Source organism: Rhinichthys klamathensis, unplaced genomic scaffold (assembly GCF_029890125.1).
Source record: "Rhinichthys klamathensis goyatoka isolate OS25496 unplaced genomic scaffold, OSU_Roscu_1.1 h1tg000006l_1, whole genome shotgun sequence".
Lineage (NCBI taxonomy): Eukaryota > Metazoa > Chordata > Actinopteri > Cypriniformes > Leuciscidae > Rhinichthys > Rhinichthys klamathensis.
The window spans coordinates 567,232-584,954 of record NW_026606559.1 but is presented as its reverse complement, the minus strand read 5'-3'; the positions used below and the strand labels follow the sequence as shown (position 1 = coordinate 584,954).

General features: G+C 38.9%; 1 protein-coding gene across 1 annotated transcript in view; it reads left to right on the top strand.

The window, feature by feature from the left end:
- rbms3 (RNA binding motif, single stranded interacting protein) overlaps nt 1-17,723 on the top strand; it is a 149,631-nt gene that overhangs the window by 116,018 nt on the left and 15,890 nt on the right. The window contains exons 7-8 of the mRNA XM_056256965.1: nt 13,748-13,854; nt 15,121-15,164. Of these exons, the coding sequence (XP_056112940.1) occupies nt 13,748-13,854; nt 15,121-15,164 (151 nt within the window). The remainder of the gene's footprint in view (nt 1-13,747; nt 13,855-15,120; nt 15,165-17,723) is intronic.

Sequence of the window (17,723 nt, the reverse complement as noted above, 5' to 3'; positions counted from 1 at the left end):
TGTTTATATACCACACCATAAAAAATTAAATGTAAGATATCACGCCCCCTTCAAGATAAATCTGCGATGATCTGGTGTGACATGTTATTTTTGGAATGTTCTGGGATCAGTTTTAGCAGAGTTTGTGTTCCAGTGGTGAGGTCATAATGGAGGGGTCTCAGGTAAGCGTTTGGCAGGCCGGGGGTGAGGCGTGGTGGGCTCTGGAACATTTTGATGTATTAATGAGCGCTGAGCTGGCTTCTGACTGACGTCTTCTGTTTGGATGGTTTCATCTTATGCTTCAGACAAGGCGCTCACACGCTATGTGTGGGAGAGAGAGAGAGAGAGAAATTCTATAAAGGACGTGCTAATGAAGCTGTTTATTTTCCCAGGACTTACTGGAGAACATAATGGGCACTGGCGCATATCGTTCTGTGTACCTCTTTCTCTCTGATTTCTTCTTTCTTTCTCTCACTTTCTATATTTAGTGTGCTTGCCAAGGCAAGCATCAGTATTATTTTTTGCTTGTACTTTGTATTGGATAATTCTCAAAATATGGTGACTTTCTCTCATAAAATGTTTGATCTTTTGAATTCAGTTTTCTTAAAGGGTTAGTTCACCCCAAAATGAAAATTCTGTTAGTAATTACTCACCCTCATGTTGTTCCAACCCCGTAAGACTTTCGTTCATCTTCGGAACACAAATTAAGATATTTTTTATTAAATCTGAGAGCTGTCTCACTCCATAGGCTTCTAAGGGAGCGAAACTTGCCGGCCCAGAAAAGTTAAAGACATCGTTAAAATAGTCCGAGTGACTACAGTGGCTCAATCTTGAGTTTATCAAGCGACGAGAATACTTTTTGTGCGCAAAAAAACAAACAAAAATAACGGTAAAATGGGTGAAAATATAGACATGTTTCTGCTAAAACTGTAAATATGTTCTTTTCCTGTCTCTCAAATTTACCCCAAACCTCCTCGTTTTGGAATTTCGCAGCCCATTTGTGCACATAATTTTCTAAAACATCTCTACTTCCAGTTCTCTGTTTCTTTACTTCCCCAAAGCTCACTCAGTCTTTCCTTTTGTTTTCCCATAATCTTTGAACAAGCATGATCCTGTATTTTACTCCGCTGGAACCCGGCAAGCCTCCACATCGTACATGAGGCAGGATTGAAAGGTGTTCAGATTCAGCTGTAGTCTTTAGAGAGAATGGCAGGTTTCTAATGTGTTGGGAGGGCTGTGTGAAAACCCCACACTCTCTGTGGTATGTACAGTAAGGCCTGCTCTGCTCTCAAAGATACTAACATGATGCTGGTAACCACTGACGCAGGAAATACTATGGGCCCTTATGATTCCTCCAGTGTCCCATCATGTCAGTGTGAGTGTTTAAATCTTTGTGATGTTTCTGAATGAGAGGAGAGAACACAGGTTCCTAAATGTGAACTGACATAATAAATAATTTGTATCTCTTTGTATGGGCTGCACAATTAATCAAGTAAATGAATATGGTCATGATCATGGCTGGTGAGTTTGAGCTAAACTGCAGGACTCAAACAGTCACATGAAACTGTCTAAACTTGCGTTGACAGCTTTATTGATCATAGCAAGAGGGGAGCATTCTATTATTGATGCTTTGCTCGGTTTCGCTGTATAATTCATTCTAAATCTGAATAACAGGTTTTATTTTATGCTGGTAAAGAGGGACAGCGTGAAGTTGACCCTTTAGGCACTGTCTTGATTTAGTGATGTATAAATCAGCAAAATATTAAAGGACAAGCATGATATCTAGAACTATATTAGCGCCCACACCTGCAGCCGATAACGTTCTGCTTATTACATACTACATAAAGAATATGGCATGTTTCCCATGCAAATTAAGTTTAATGTAAATTATATTAATCAAAATGAATAAGTCATTATATTATCAAGATAAATAACAGACAACATCACTAGTGAAAATGCTTCTATTTTATATTTTTCTGGAGTTTTTTTTCTTCCCATAAATGATATTATCAGCAAAGTTAAAATGTAAAGCAACAATCTGTACAAAAGAATTCACATGATCATTGCCACAAATTTGCTTATTTGATTAGTGACCTATAAATAGTCCATTTTACACTGTAATGTTTCTGTTTTCATTTTTTTTTAAATCATAAAAGTTTAAATTATATTTTGTGGTCTTATGTATTTGGACCCCACTGTACATAAAATGCCCTATTTTGCCCTTGATTCACGACCCACAAACAATCATGGTTATGTGGCTGACATTAGATACTGTATGTGGAAAATGATTCTTGCTTTCTTTCTCTCTCTCCCTCTCTCTCTCTCTCTCTCACACACACACATACACATATTCACCTGGTAACCGGGTCTCTAAGCGCAGGTGTGGTAAAGGGATCAGGTGTTTTGGAAAACAGCTTGAATATGTGTTAGTTACTGAGGTGTGACAACAATATCTTCAATGTGGAGCTGCTATAAAGGTCTCTGTTGAAAATTATTCATATTTTTTCAACTTGAATGTGAAAAAAGCAAATGTTTATTGACATGTATTTTCACGCATTGCATTGCATAAGAATTGCATGAAAATCTACATACCGGTATATGTGTAGTCAAAGAAATAATGTTCTCAGTTAAATAATACAAGATGCTGACTGTCTGAATAAACAATTGACTAAATGTTTAAAGGGGTCATGACATGAGAAATCATATTTGGCTTGATCTTTTTACATATGAAAAGTCTTTGTACCATTAAAACATCCTGCAAGTTTCATAGCTTAAAACTTCCTCCTCATTAAAAACAAATCATTCATTTTATCAAGCTCTAAAAACGGCTTTAGATATTGTGGGATTTGTGACGCCACACGGGCTACTACATTTGCATATGACTGCCTTTAGAGCAAGACATCGCAGAATAATTTTACATCGTCGCACCATAGGCCCCGCCCACTGGTATCAGTCGCTTAACAGTTGACCTTTGCCTAAACCAGATGTGAGCATCATGTCAAAAGCATATAGAACCCATTATAATCATTGACGCTGTCTACGCTGGATACAGTTTACAGACGTGCATTCAGTTTCGGTTCATTTCAGACAAAGGGTATGAATGAGTGTTGAAAAAATAAATCTGCATATATATATATATATATATATATATATATATATATTAACATTATTAGTGAACCTCAAGGAACATATTTAAATAATAAAAAAACTCCTTGTGACCCTTTCGATTTAATCAAATTTCAAAGTGACAGTCGAATTAGCATCAAATTACCTGCATTTGGCTTCCATGTGTTAAGCCAAATTAAATGAAGCATTTGAGCATGACATCAACATGTGAACAGCTTGAAATCAGTCAAAGAGCCATGTACCAATGTGAACACCAAATCAGATTTATTTATAATAAATCAAATTTATTATAAATGATTTATCCATGCACATAATGTTTTTTTAATCCATGTGCCTTTATAATCTTTAATTAAAATAACTCCCCCTGCCTCTTGCATTGACATCTCCTCTCTTCTCTGATGACGTGTTTACTGGCGTGATGGCGGGACAACCTGTCAATCACATAAGATCACAGCAATAGCAAACCACAAGAATCCAATCAATTCCGGATGGAAAAATCAAGTCCCACCCTAAATTTTTGTGTTCGATTAGCCGTTCACTTGTATATACGTCACAATAGTGGGAAAAAAAGTCTATCGTAACTTCCGTTTCATGCTGACTTTAACAAATCTATAAATCTGAAGCTAATATCATCAGTAAAATAAGGTGACATGCCCAGCGGGTCTTCAAACTGCGGCAAGTGTGTGCAGCCTCTATCATTTCACACCAGTGCTATCTGGAGCATTCCCCAAACCAAATTTTCCAAACCGCATTATATTTTGATTTATTTGTGCTTTGTTCGTCCTCGACGGTGTCGTGATTGATTTAGCACTGTTCTGACACAAACAAAGCTGGGCTCAGATAATCGCGTTTATACAAGATAGAATTCTAATGAGGGGGAGAAATGATCTTCCAGTGAAATCTATCTGATCTGGGGCGTTCTCTAATAGCTCTGTCTGCCTCTGACCCGAGAGAGGACAGCAGTCAGCCCCACGGAGGGCAAGTGATTTCAGTGGAGAGCCCATTAGGAAGCAATATTGCATTTTTTTTTTTTCTTCCTCTTTATCAAGCGTTCATTAGGGCTGCTGGGATGAGTCATGCATATCCAAATCAGACAGATTTGATTTCTCATATGCACACACAGGCAGAAACGCAAGCAAATGCTTTTCAATTACCTGAAATGAGGGAAACATTTTCCTGCGTTTTTAGCCAACAAACACAGGGGAGTTCACTAAGAATGTTCTGCGTTATTTGCATGCACTGTCTGTGTATATCATGCGATGAATTCCTGCTACACAAGCATCTTTTCTAAACAAAGTTCTGTGTACCACCTGCTCTCCAAGAGTGCTAAGCGTTAATTGAGGCAGGCAAATAGTGCTGACTTTTGTGAATAAATATATATTACGGGCCTCTGAAGTCGAAATAACCCTTGAGACATTTGCAAAACACTTTTACATGCGTATGAGACACTTTCACGTGAGCACGGGAAAACTAGATATAAATAAACCCGAAATGGTAAAGTGCATATGCAAGTGTGTGTGTGTGTGTGTGAACATATTTTGCCAGTGCTGCCCTCTCTTCATTGGCTTCCAGTTAAATATCGTATCCAGTTTAAAGCATTATTGTTTGTTTATAAAGGCCGCCACTGTTTAGCTCTTCCATATATTTCTGATCTCCTTTCATTTCATCATACAGTACATCCAGACACCTCCGATCAACCAATAGTTCCCAGGACACGTCTTAAACTGAAAGGAGATCGTGCCTTTTCAGCGACTGCTCCACAGCTCTGGAAAAATCAACATGATGAATTTAAATCCCTTCTTAAAACGCATCTATTTATTACTGCTTATAGTCATAAGTAGATGCAGTGCATTGTGCATTATACTTTGTGCATTGCATGTGATTATGTTGTGTGTCTATTTTTTATATTATTTGCTTAACTTTTTACAGCACTTTGGCCAACATCTGTTGTTTTTAAATGTGCTTGATAAATAAATGTGACTTGACTGACTGAGTGACCTTTTGACATTTACTTTTATTCAGTAAGGATGCAAAAGTGACAGTAAAGACATTTATAATATTAATAAAGATATCTAGAAAAGTAATTATAAATATAAAAAGATGCTTGGACATTGTTTGTTTTTTGGTGCTGAAATATTGCACACAAAAGTGGTGCAACTATTTAGTGAATTCGCCTCACTGTGAGACAACTTAATGTTATTTTCTGTTTTTGTGCAGCGAGTACATTCCTTCTAAATGAAACATGAACTTCAACCTTTAAACGAGCATGCGGTGAACTGGCTCCTGACCTTGCATTCTGCAATGTTTTATTAGAGCACTGAGACAATAGTCTCTCTCTCTCTCTCTCTCTCTCTCTCTCTCTCTCTCTCTCTCTCTCTCTCTCTCTCTCTCTCTCCCTCTCTCTCTCCAGTGACCTGCTCTCAGGACGAGCTGTGTAAAGCAGCATCCACCAAACCAAAGTCAGACAGGCCCATTAAAAGGCAGGAAGTGGGGTGGCTAAGCTGATTATGCAATGTTTGTATTCTACTAGGTGTGCATCTCTCTCTCTCTCTGTCGGTCTTTCTGTCTCTCTCCCTGAATTGTCTCTTTTCTCCTGCTCTCTCTCTCTCCACTGAGAGATGTCAAACAGGCCAGTGATATTTACCCGCTTTAGCCCAAACAAACAAACCGGTGCTCAGAGTGAACTGCTCTCCCAGCACTGATCCAAGATCAGGGCATCATATTGGCATGCGGTTGTTTTACATTTTGTTCATTTTCATTTCTGTTACATTAGCATGAGGGTTATAAAGAATGTATGCATTCTTTAACCTATTAGACACTTTATAACTTTCAGAATTCTATTAGAAAATGCTGCAGGTCATCAAAATTCCACGGGTGTCTGATTATATATTTTTTTGCATAATTGAACTCATGTATTAAAGACGTTTGTAATGTTTCAAAAGATTTCTACTTCAAATAATGCTGTCCTTTTGAACTTTCTTCTCATCAACGATTCCTGTAAGAAAATATTGAGCAGCACAGCTCTTTTCAACTGATAATATTACGAATGTTTCTTGAGCACCAAATCGTCATATTAGAATGATTTCTGAAGGACCATGTGACACTGAAGACTGGAGTAATGATTTTTGCCATCACAGGAATAAATGACATTTTAATATATATTCAAATAGAACAGTTATTTTAAATTTGAATTATATTTCACAATATTTCTGTTTGCAGTATATTTTTCATCAAATAAATGGAGTCTTGGTGAGCAATAACAATGTTAATGAATTATAATCAAATGTAATGCATCATACATAGTTTTTTACAAAGCTTTCTTCCTAATTTGAACGATATTTTACTGTAACCATACATTTCTTGTCTTTTTGAAAAGATCATTTTAAATCCATTTGTGTTACTTCATTAAATAGCAAAATTACATGTACTGTATTGTTAAATCTAATATATTTTGTCTCTTTTAACTAATTTACATGTTTTTACTCTAGCATTTTTACATTCTTTTTCTGCTAAAATTACAAAAATATTAAAGTGCATGTGTTTAAATCATAAACATTAATGAATTGTATCTTTCTAGCTTGTCCATTTTTTTTTTAAGCATTTCCGTTTCTATAGACCTTATGCGCCAGAAAAACAAGCATGCAGCCATCTTTTGAACTTCCATTTTTGCTATAGCTCTGTATATTTATGGCATCGCCATCGAAGAGAAATTAGCTGGTGAAAAGGGGCATGGCTACATAAGCTCTATTAGAGTTAGCTTTGGTTGGAGCCGGGAGGTGGGTGAGTAATGAGGACCCCGATTTTCATTCTGTGCCGAAACCTTCATCTACACTGTGCAGTAAATGAGGTTTCTATATGGAATTGATATCATGTACTTGGAGACTCCTTAATGTAGGAGTGCTGTATTGTATAATACAGGAGATTTTCTGTGTGTAAAACTCCAGGATAAACCTCAGCGCCTGTGGCTTCGTAGAAAGAACGGGCTTCCCATCTCGCAAATATACGGCACACACGTGTATAATTCCATGTTCATGGGCTTGTTGCGTTCAGTGAATTCACATGTCTCACTGAGCGTGTGTGGGCTCACCTCACAGCAGCATTCAATTGTGGGCTGTGTTTTTGTACGCTTTCTCCCTATATGTATCATACGGCGGTGGCTGAATGTGGAACCAAAGCGCACCTTCGTTCCTGGACCTGAAAGCCACTGTGCCAAGCTGGCAGCATAACAGATCTGTGCGGTAGGCTGCTATTAAAGCGTGGGCGATGTGTAGACACCAGCTTTGTCAGGGTCACACGCTCCTCCTACCCACTCAGTGCACACCGTTCCAGGGCAAACAGTGCTCTTTGTGTTGGTAAACACCATCCTTTATTTCCTCCCTGCATGTTATAGAACAGGGACTTCCATTTGTAGCACATGTACAACATGTTGGTTTCAAGGCCCTCTGCATCAAAGCAATCTTCCAGTTAAACCAACATCTTTGAGTAGGAAAACCTACTAATCCAAATGCAGTTAGTCATGGTGCATCTCTCTAACGCCCTATGATTTCCATGTTGTGGAACATGCGGAAGGTATCGCTGGATCAAGCCATAAAAATGCAATTTTCTGTATAAGGCGAAATGTCATGGAATTTGGGGAAAAAATGTAATGAATAAATCAAAAGTAAGGCTGTAAATTGCGATATAGACTACACTGAAAACAATTATTTTGGCATAGAAACAATTTACACAATTACAAGCATAATTGGGCAGCAGTGGCTCAGTGGTTCATGTGGGTTGTCTACAAACCGGAAGGTTGGTGGTTCAATCCTCGGTTCCACCTGACCAAGTGTCGAGGTGTCCATGAGCAAGACACCTAACCCCGGCTGCTCCCGACGAGCTGGATGGCGCCTTGCATGGCTGCCGTCACCCGTCGGTGTATGAATGAGAGGCAAATTGTAAAGCGCTTTGGTGGCCATTGGTAGCCTGGCATGCCAGACCTACATCAAGATGTTACACTGGTTGGAAATACTTTTTGCTGCCGCTAGGGTTGGTCTAGATTTCTAGGCTAGGCCATTGGGTCTGTGAAAGCACTATATAAATGCAGTCCATTTACCATTTACCAAGCAAACGACAAGTAACATTAAATTAAACATTAAATTATGACTGAAATATTGTACAGTATTGTACTCAACATAATAATTATAATAATTTCATTTGATTACATTTTAAAAGATGTATCAACTATTACAGTTTTATCAATTCATTTAATTACCGCTGTTTTTTTTATAAATTTGTATTAAATTATAAAACGCAGAATCCAAAAAAATTATAACAGACTACACAGAATTTCTGAACAAATAAAACGCATTTCATAGAGCACTATTAATGTTAACAAAACATTAATAAACATTTAATACATTATTTAATTGTTTTTTTTTATTATTAAATTGACTAGACATCCTTTTTTATTATTAAAATTTAATTAAACCTTAAAAATCGAAGCGTGAATAATTTAAAAGAAAATTTAGGGAATTTGGTAAAAAAAAAAAGGATTCTGGATTTCTTAGGGCCCTATAGCTCATTTGAGGTTGTTGGGAAAGAAAGGATGGCAGGTATTAGTGAAGGAATGGAGAAATCTGTGAACTTGAGGGCCATCATGGGCTGAGGGTGGGAAAGTCGGGTGTGGCTCCAGGAATGCCTGCCGCCCACAGAGAGAGCTGGAGGTCTGTGGGAGCCCAGCAGGAGTTGGCACACTGGGTGACGGGCCGTGGATTAGAAACACATGTCTATCTTATTGACGGACCCTCCTCCTTCGCACTCCCTCCTCGACTGAATATCTGCGGTGCTGTGACCCAAAGTTAATAAACAGCTTGAAAATACATGTGGTCAGAGCTGTCTGCTTGGGTAAATGTTATGAAACACTTACGGACACACATGCACACACAATCAAACACACTTTCAGCACAGAACAAGTGCCATTAACATTGTGTTTCGCAAAATTGTGCTCTCATTTTTGTGTTGTTGTCTCTACAGGAAAAAGGGAAGGAGATTTTTATGGGAAAACTCCCAAAGCAATGAAAAGTGGCCCAACAATATTCCATAAATGCCCCATGAGAAATAGAGAACATAAAAATTAGTCAATGAATTATGAATTTTCCCTGCATTAGTTCATGTTACATTTAAAACACATGTCATCATGTTCGGACACTCACTGTAATGATGCGTGAAGTTCCAAGGAGACTGATTAAAATATTGGCAAATTGACATGCGTGCAGTGCTGCAGATGTTGGAGTATGTGTGAGTGTTTTTGGTTTGCCCTGTGGTGGTTTGAGAAACAGCGTCATGTTTTAGCTCATTAAGTGTGATAAAGTGTCAGATTGAGATACCTTAACAGCTAGTGTGTGTGTGTGTGTACTTGTACATGTTTCTGTTTGTCTTGATAGGTACTTTGAAGCCGTCTAGCATGGCCTGTTAGCCTCCCTTGTCAAAATGTATCACGGTAACCATAGTTTCCACAAAAATATCACAGCTGTGTCTACAATACAAAACTATGTGTAATTCGGTATTAGACATCACAGTCATCAAAATTAAATTAAGCAAAAGTTTGCCATGGGTGTTCTGGTTGGTTGATAGGGTCTTGCAGGAATGTTGCTAGAGTGCAGTTTCTAAGGCGTTCTGGGTGGTTGCTAAAATGTTGCTAGAAGGTTGTCAAGGGTACTCTGGGTGGTTGATAGTGCATTGACTTGCATTTATAAGGTATGGGTAGTTGCTAAAATGTAGCAAGAAGGTTGCTGAGATGTTATTGGTGGTTGCTAGGGTGTTGCTAGGATGTTCTGGGTGGTTGCTAAAATGATGCTAAAAGGTTGCCAAGGGTGTTCTGGGTGGTTGATAGTGGATTACTTTGCATTTGCAAGGTATAGGTGGTTGTTGGAGGTTGCTAGGGTGTTGCTTGGATGTTCTGGGTGGTTGCTAGAATGCCGCTAGAAGGTTAGAAGGTTGATAGGATGTTGCAGGAATATTGCTAGGGTGCAGTTTCTAAGGCGTTCTGGGTGATTGCTAGGGTGTTGCTTTGCAGTTACTAATGTGTTCTGTGTGGTTGCTAGGGTGTTGCAATGCAGTTACTAGTGTGTTCTGGGTGGTTGCTAGGGTGTTGCAATGCAGTTACTAGTGTGTTCTGGGTGGTTGCTAGGGTGTTGCAATGCAGTTAGTAGTGTGTTCTGGGTGGTTGGTTGCTTACTGTCTCAAGTCAAAACAGCAGTGTAAATCATTTTTTTGCTGTTTTAACTGGTGAAAATTGTAAGTGTGGCTGCTTAGAAAAAATGTATCACAATTTGATTTCAGGTATAATTTATTGCACAAATGGTATGAATTACAGATTGAAGAGGTAAAATTATTTAAGCAATAGTAATAGTTAGGCCTGTCTTAGCTGCAGACACATGAAATAGAAAGGTTGTTACTGAAGGTGTTTGTTTTTGTGTAGTATGATTCCCCTGGATGAATTCTGGGTCCGAATCAGAAATCAGTCATTCTTAACAAAGACTCAAAACTTTCCCCGCATGAGTGAGATTCAGCACTTTGAGTTCAGGGCAACCTGACTAGCAAAACAAACAAAGCACATGCCAAGCAGAGTCTGCTCATAAAATCAGCATGGATATTCCACCACGCTCCAAAAGCAGCACAAAAACTCCCAAGATTATTTGGCTTCCCTGTTTTATGATGGCTCTGGTTGTTATTTTAGAGTTCAACCTAAACTGTGAGGGGGTTTAATACAGGGTGTTTCCCACTTTCTCAGCTGAAACACACATACATACACACACAGATTCATTGTTTTTGAGATAGGGTGGGGGGTTGGGGGGGTGTGGAGCTGCTTGCTCAAACATTTCGAGCCTGCCGCAGAAGCTGTGATCTTTTCTGCTGCCTCGTTTTCTGTCTGTCCTTCACAAAGGAGTCACTTGTGTTGTGCTGCTGTTATCAGCGCTGGCCAGCGTGTGCATGTGTGTATAATAGGAGGGTGATGACAAGGCTGCAGGTGTAGACTCTGACTCCTCTGCAGGTGGAGGAGAGAGACTTTTACCCCACCTTACTTCAGCTCAAAGCACACTGAGATCACAGGGGCCGAAAACTCTCCTCTCTCCTCTCCTCTCTTATGAATAATTTATATGGTGAGATATTTTATATAATTTAGAGAAAATTGGTGTTTATGAGAACAGCCTGTATTGATGAAGAACAGCATGTTTTGAATGTAAACATTTTAATTTTGGAAAAATGCATACATAGGCTATATATCATCTTGCCACCGGGGTCCGGAACTCTGTACATTTTTCATATTCAAAAATACAATTTTAAGTTCTCTGAATGACTAATTAGCCGTTAAAACTCCTCCTATGAATGTCTGTGTGTATAATTCAGTTTAGACAGTTTGCTAGATTGTTTAATGTCCGTGATGTGAAAATGATGGAGAGTGATTTATGTCGCTGTGAGACGGTAGCGGATTGAACGGGGCTGGAGAGAGAGTTTTGAGTGAGGGAGCGGGGGCAGTCTCCGCCATGTTGCCAGATTCAGTTATTATAAATGTCTTAAGACTTGTTTTTTTTTCCGCTTAATGTGACACTTTAGGAAGTGAGAAGTTGCATTTTATCTCCAAGATATGGTATCAATGTTATAAAAAAAAAAAACTGTAGCATAATAACATTAGTACACTGATCTGTAGAATAAGTGAATTAAATATATATGCAAACACAAGTCATGAAGAAGGCTATATGCAATTTCATTCAGTTCAATACTTAACCTTTCACAAAGTCATGCTAAAATCATTCACACTGTAAGAGCACAGGCAAAGCCTCATTCACACCAATGCTTATTAATGAAAACTATTACACTTATAAGTATTGTTGCATTAATTATAAACAAATAATAACATGACCTTGTCTATAGTAAACTATTAACAAATTGTGATGCAATTAATAAGGTCTATTAAGAATGTACATTCCCCCAAAACAGACGAATAGAGAGAGTGTACACAAAGTGTAGAGTGGAAAAAGGTTCTAAAGAAATACATTAGTGCATTTGTATGTGTTATTATAGCACAATTCTTAACACTCCAACCCAGATCTCACTAATTTCCAAACCCTTATTACGGCCATGCTTGCTTTTCCTCTCGTTTTGTTTTTTCCATTCTGATCTGAATTCATCATCTCATCTGTCTCATTCTACTCTTCTGTTCTCGTTTCTTCTCTTATCTATTTATTTCTTCCCTTCTCTCGTTTTATTGTTTCCTCTGCCCTTTTCTCTCATCTCATTCTCTCTCTGGCATCATGTCCAATTAGTGTTTTTCTCAATCACGGAATTACTATTTTATTGAGACACCTCTGTTTTGAAGACTTGATCCCTTGTTTGATGTTTCAATCTAAACAATAGACAAAAAAAGAACAAACAACAGCCACTAAATATTCTATTCAGCTACAGAATACATAATGTTCTGTTGAGCCGTTTCAGCTGCTTGTTTTGTATTTGTTTATCTGGTTTTATGCAATATATGTGCTTATTTCCGCACAAAGCATCCTCTGCAGTCTGTAGTACAACAGCTCTCTATTGTTCCACAGAGCTGCTGGAATATCGCAGTGCAGGTGAGAGCCTGCAAAGAGAAAGCGTTCATTTTTCTCTGCCAAACTAACATACTTTCAGAGGTGACTGTAGAGTCATATTGCCAGAGGGCAGGATTACTCAGAATAGTTGTCTGGACTCCACAAAGCAGAAACTCCTCCTCCTGCATCTATCATCGCTCTCTGCCAGATCCCATCATCCAAGAAGTTTGTGCTTGCTTTAAATGAGTTTTTCTGGTTGCTGAGGAAACCAAATTAAGTTTAGCTTAGCTGTGGCGTACAGGAATTTGTTCAACTCAAGAGCAAGATTTCCTGCTCTTTAAGTGCGTTCCTAGACTTCAGAGAGGTGTTCCACAGCCCGCAATTCATATTGCCATCATGACTGAGCGAGAACATTAAAGTGTTTCGCCTCAGCGCCTGCCATCCTGCTTTGCACTTTTTGAAACTCGCTGCTCGCCTGTTGCATGAACCGGTCCCTCTGGGTCGTAGAGGAGCCTTCTTGCTTTCCTTTCCACTTTTTTTTCTTTGTATAAAAGAGATAATAAGCAGAATATACACTCCAGTGAGCACCAAATAACAATGTTTCGAAACTTTCTCAGATCATTACGACGCCATTTAAGTTATTTACTGTATCGTTCAGGTCATTTATTATTTTGCAAATATTAAACAAAGAGCTTTGAATACCTCCCAGGGAAGTTGTTTTGATGGTGGAGATTTGAGAGGACATCCGTGCCAAAAGTGAGTCCATGGTCTGAGTGTCAAAGACATAATGGAGGTTGGGGTGGGCGTGCAGGAAATCGAGGAGAGATAGTCAAGGGGTGTTGAACTTCAAAAGGTCATTGGATATTCCTCCGCTGCTCTGTGTGGGTGTGATACCTGCGGTGTAACATTTCCCTCTCTGTTCAATACACACTCCACTTTCTTTGCCGAGGTCGTGACCTTTCCATCAATCGTACTGCGGTTGACCTATGGAGGTATCCATCCACTCCTCCCTCTCACGCCTTGCTGACTGACTGACTGATCTTTTATATTTTTCTGTGTTTGTTCCTTCTTCTCAACAGCCCCGACGGAGCCACTGCTTTGCAAGTTTGCAGACGGGGGACAGAAGAAGAGGCAGAGTCAGAGCAAGTACCCTCAAAATGGCCGACCGTGGCCCCGGGAAGGAGAGGTCAGTGCTATCTATCTATCTATCTATCTATCTATCTATCTATCTATCTGTCTATCTATCTACAGTATATGTCTATCTGTCTGTTTTGGAAACTTTTTTTAAAACTTTCAAACAAGGCTCTGTCAAGCAAACTTTCAGTTTGCCTTAACTTGTGTTTTCTTGTAAAAATTATATGAATATTTTTATTAATTTCTTTGAATTTTAAACCATTTTATTTCTGCTTCTTAACGTTTAAAATTCAAACCGCAATGCTGCATCCTTTTATCTATGTCAGTTCAAATTCAATCCAAATGCAGCAATTGAAATTTAAAAGGCATTCTCAATTCAATTCCAAATGACACACAACCCTGATCCGCTGTACTTTTCCCTACTATCCCTGCGCCTTCCCTTTCCCAGTATACCCAACCCTGAAGAAGAGTATAAGTCGGGAACAAATCCTTTGTTTCAACCACAGGCTAGAATAAAGGAGTGAAAGAAAGGGAGACAGGAGAAAACATTTGATTGATGGAGTCATCTGGCCATGTTTAAGTTCCCAGTCTTTCGCACAAGTCCTTTAATCTCCCCTCTCCTGTTTTTATTCCCGCAAAGCAAGTCTCGCCGTCTGGGTTGGCTGATGGGAAAATGGCGGCAGGGTGAACAACTGGCATTTTCTGGGCAGCCCCAGCTGCTGGCATGACGCGGCGGTTCAGGGAAACATGCCCAGATACCGACCAGACCATGAGCGCCCATTATGAGGAGCTGGCAGACGCCATGACTTTGGCTGCACTCTCTCATGAAGGCGTATTTCAATATGCAACCCCCGGGGTCCACATTAACTAGATAGAGTGTCCAGTCACACATAGGTTAGGTCGATGGTTTTCCCACCAGTCTCCAGGTTTTCTCCCCCACGGAGGAAAACTTGGCGCCCGACAAGTTGCAGTATATGAGCGTTGTTTATCTGCTCCAGTCCAATACAGGTCTAAGCGGCCAGCTTCCCCCCCTTATTCACTTAGCTAGCACGGCTCTGTCAACATGAGCTATGCTTTCTGCAGGCTTGTAAATACCAAATAACTTTCTGCCGTATCGAACCCGAGCCCGTCTGGTATTACAGCCCAGCGCTCTGAGGTAATAGATCCACAGCTACAAGTCTTGGCCATGTGCTTTTAAAGATATAAAGAGCACTTGGCCGGCCCCTATTAGATGACCCTGTTCTATTGCCAGCATTACTCAATAGACTTTATAGGATACTTGCTTTACCGGCTTTGTCCTGTCTGTCTTGTGTTTCAGAGTGGCATGGCGCTGACCTATGACCCCACTGCAATGCAGAACGGGTAAGAGTCATTTGTTTTTTTGAGTTTTTACTGCTTTACAGGTTGTCCGAGGAAACAATGGTCCGTCCTTACATGGTCCATTACTTAAATAAGCTTCTTGCAGTGAATCCATCCTTATACCAGTGTTTTCTTGCTGAAAAGACCAGCAGTCACCAGCATAAAGTACATAGTTTTGTTTTATATGCTAGTAGTATGCTTGTCTGAGGTTTCCTAATCCAGTAAAGCAAGACATTTGAAATCACTTTTTGATAACCTTTAGTCTTTTTAGAATTTTTTATTTTTTCTTGAAATATTATTACATTTTAAAATAGCTGTTTTCTATTTGAATATATATTATAAAATGTAATTTATTCATGTGATGGCTAAGCTGAATTTTTAGCATCAATACTCATGTCTTCATTGTCACATGATTCTTCAGAAATCATTCTAATTTGCTGATTTGACTCAAGATTTCTTATTATTATTATTAATGTTGAAAACAGTTCTGCTACTTAATGTTTTTGTGATGCAGAATTATTTGATGGGTAGAAAGAACAGCATTTATTTAAAAAAAAGTTATTTATTCTCGTTTTTGATTCATTTAATTCATACTGCTGAATAAAAGTATTAATTTATTTTAAAAACATCTTAATGGAAACAGTAATGGCAGTGTGTATACTCATACTGTATCTGTGTATTTATAAGAAAACATATAAATATAAGTTTCCACTCTAAAAATATCTTATTAAATGATTAAAATGATTTTCATTTTCATTTGGTGGGCATATTACATTAAGAAATGCATTGTATTTGTAATGATACATTAAAATAATACATGGTAGTTGGTAGTTGTATCATTTTCAAACCAAAATTGATATTAATAATGTATGAAATATTAAGTAAACAAGTTGCTTGTGCAAAATGCATTTTGAACTATCAAAAAATAAGTTATTATTTTTGTTCATTTATCAACATTGGCAAACACTTCACAAAAAAGTATTCCAGCACGAAGGTGGACATTTGAAAATTATAACTAAAAAAAAGTATTTCTACTTCCTGAGAAACATGAAAAATCCACCAGGGGGCTGAAGATATGTGGTACATCATATACAAAAGGTCTTTCAGGAAGGTATTGATCATATGAATGATACATATGGCTTTATAGGGTTAACTTAACCAGCAAGACTGTCTCGACTAACCAGGCGGTTCATGCAGATTTAATTTGGTCTTTTCAGCAGGGTTACCAACGTCTGAGCTGCAGTGAATAATGCCAAACTTTACAGAGTTGTCTTGTACACTGGCACACACATACATGTCATATCCAATCTGCATTTTGTGCCATTGTTGCACCGAAAGGTGTAAGTGTTTCGTCAGGTGCTGGTTTCAGGGCATGGAAATGGGTGCCGGGCTTGGGTAAATAAGTCCCTCTCTGTCCGTCCGCTCCTGTGGACGAAGTGCCCAGGGCTCTGTCTCTGATCCGGCCCACTGGGGAAACAGTCATAGTCTCCCAAATGTACCTCAGCTACCAACTCCGGCTCCTTTTGCACCTCTGACTCAGCACTTGCTGTCTGCGGTAAAGGGAACAAAATAAGGAATGACAAAAATATGCAACTGGGAAAAGCGGGCAGATTCTGAATTGTAAATAATAGAGCTGACTAGAAAGTGCAGAGGAAGAGAAATGCTTTATTTGTTTCCTTTCTCCTTTCCATCACTTCTACCACATTAGCATGTATAGAGAGAGTTCATACAGTCTTCTTAATTGTTTAATAGCCCATGCCATCTCAATGTCAACAGGCTGAAGATAATAGCTGGCATAAATAACAGCAGAGCGGTGCTAGGCTAAACACAGGATTGCACAGTAACGTAAACGGGTGTGTACAGCTTCACATTTTAACCCTGCTTCAAAGATTGTGTTACTTTCTTCCTGGACATGCTCTCACTCAGGTCGTCTTATGTGACTGTGACATAAGGGAGCATGTGCTCTCTAGGGCAGACAGAGTTTCTCTCCCCACGCTCCATTTCTCAGCTGCCAGACAAGCCGATCAATAAAGCCTAGCAACGGAGCTTGCAGATGAAACATGTCCGCAGTAGGTACACAATGATAAATAAAGTCCTGCCTGAGAACTGTAGCTATTGGAAAATGCTGTTGCTCTGGTAACACAGAGGGCTCAACAAATTAACTGTTGTGACAAGCCTATGCATAAACAGATATACACAGACATGATCGTTTTATTAATGATAAACTTTTTTAGTCAACACGGATGCATATATAATGTTACAAAACATTTCTATTTCAAATAAATAACCGAACCCAAGTTTTAAAACCCTTGTCTTAGGGCGTCTTTACACTTGTCAGGTTTGGTTTGATTAAAACAAACTCCGGTGCGATTGCTCTGTTCATTTGAATGTGTGAACGCAGCCATCCGAACCCTGGTGCTCATCAGTGTTCGTAAGTTCTGTCGCAAAATATACATCAGGAAAGCTTCTTTTTTGTTGTTTTGTATCTTTAGGTTTGGTCTTAAAAATGACAGTGTGAACTAAGTGAAGCAAACGAAGACTAAAATGTATAATTTTCTTGTT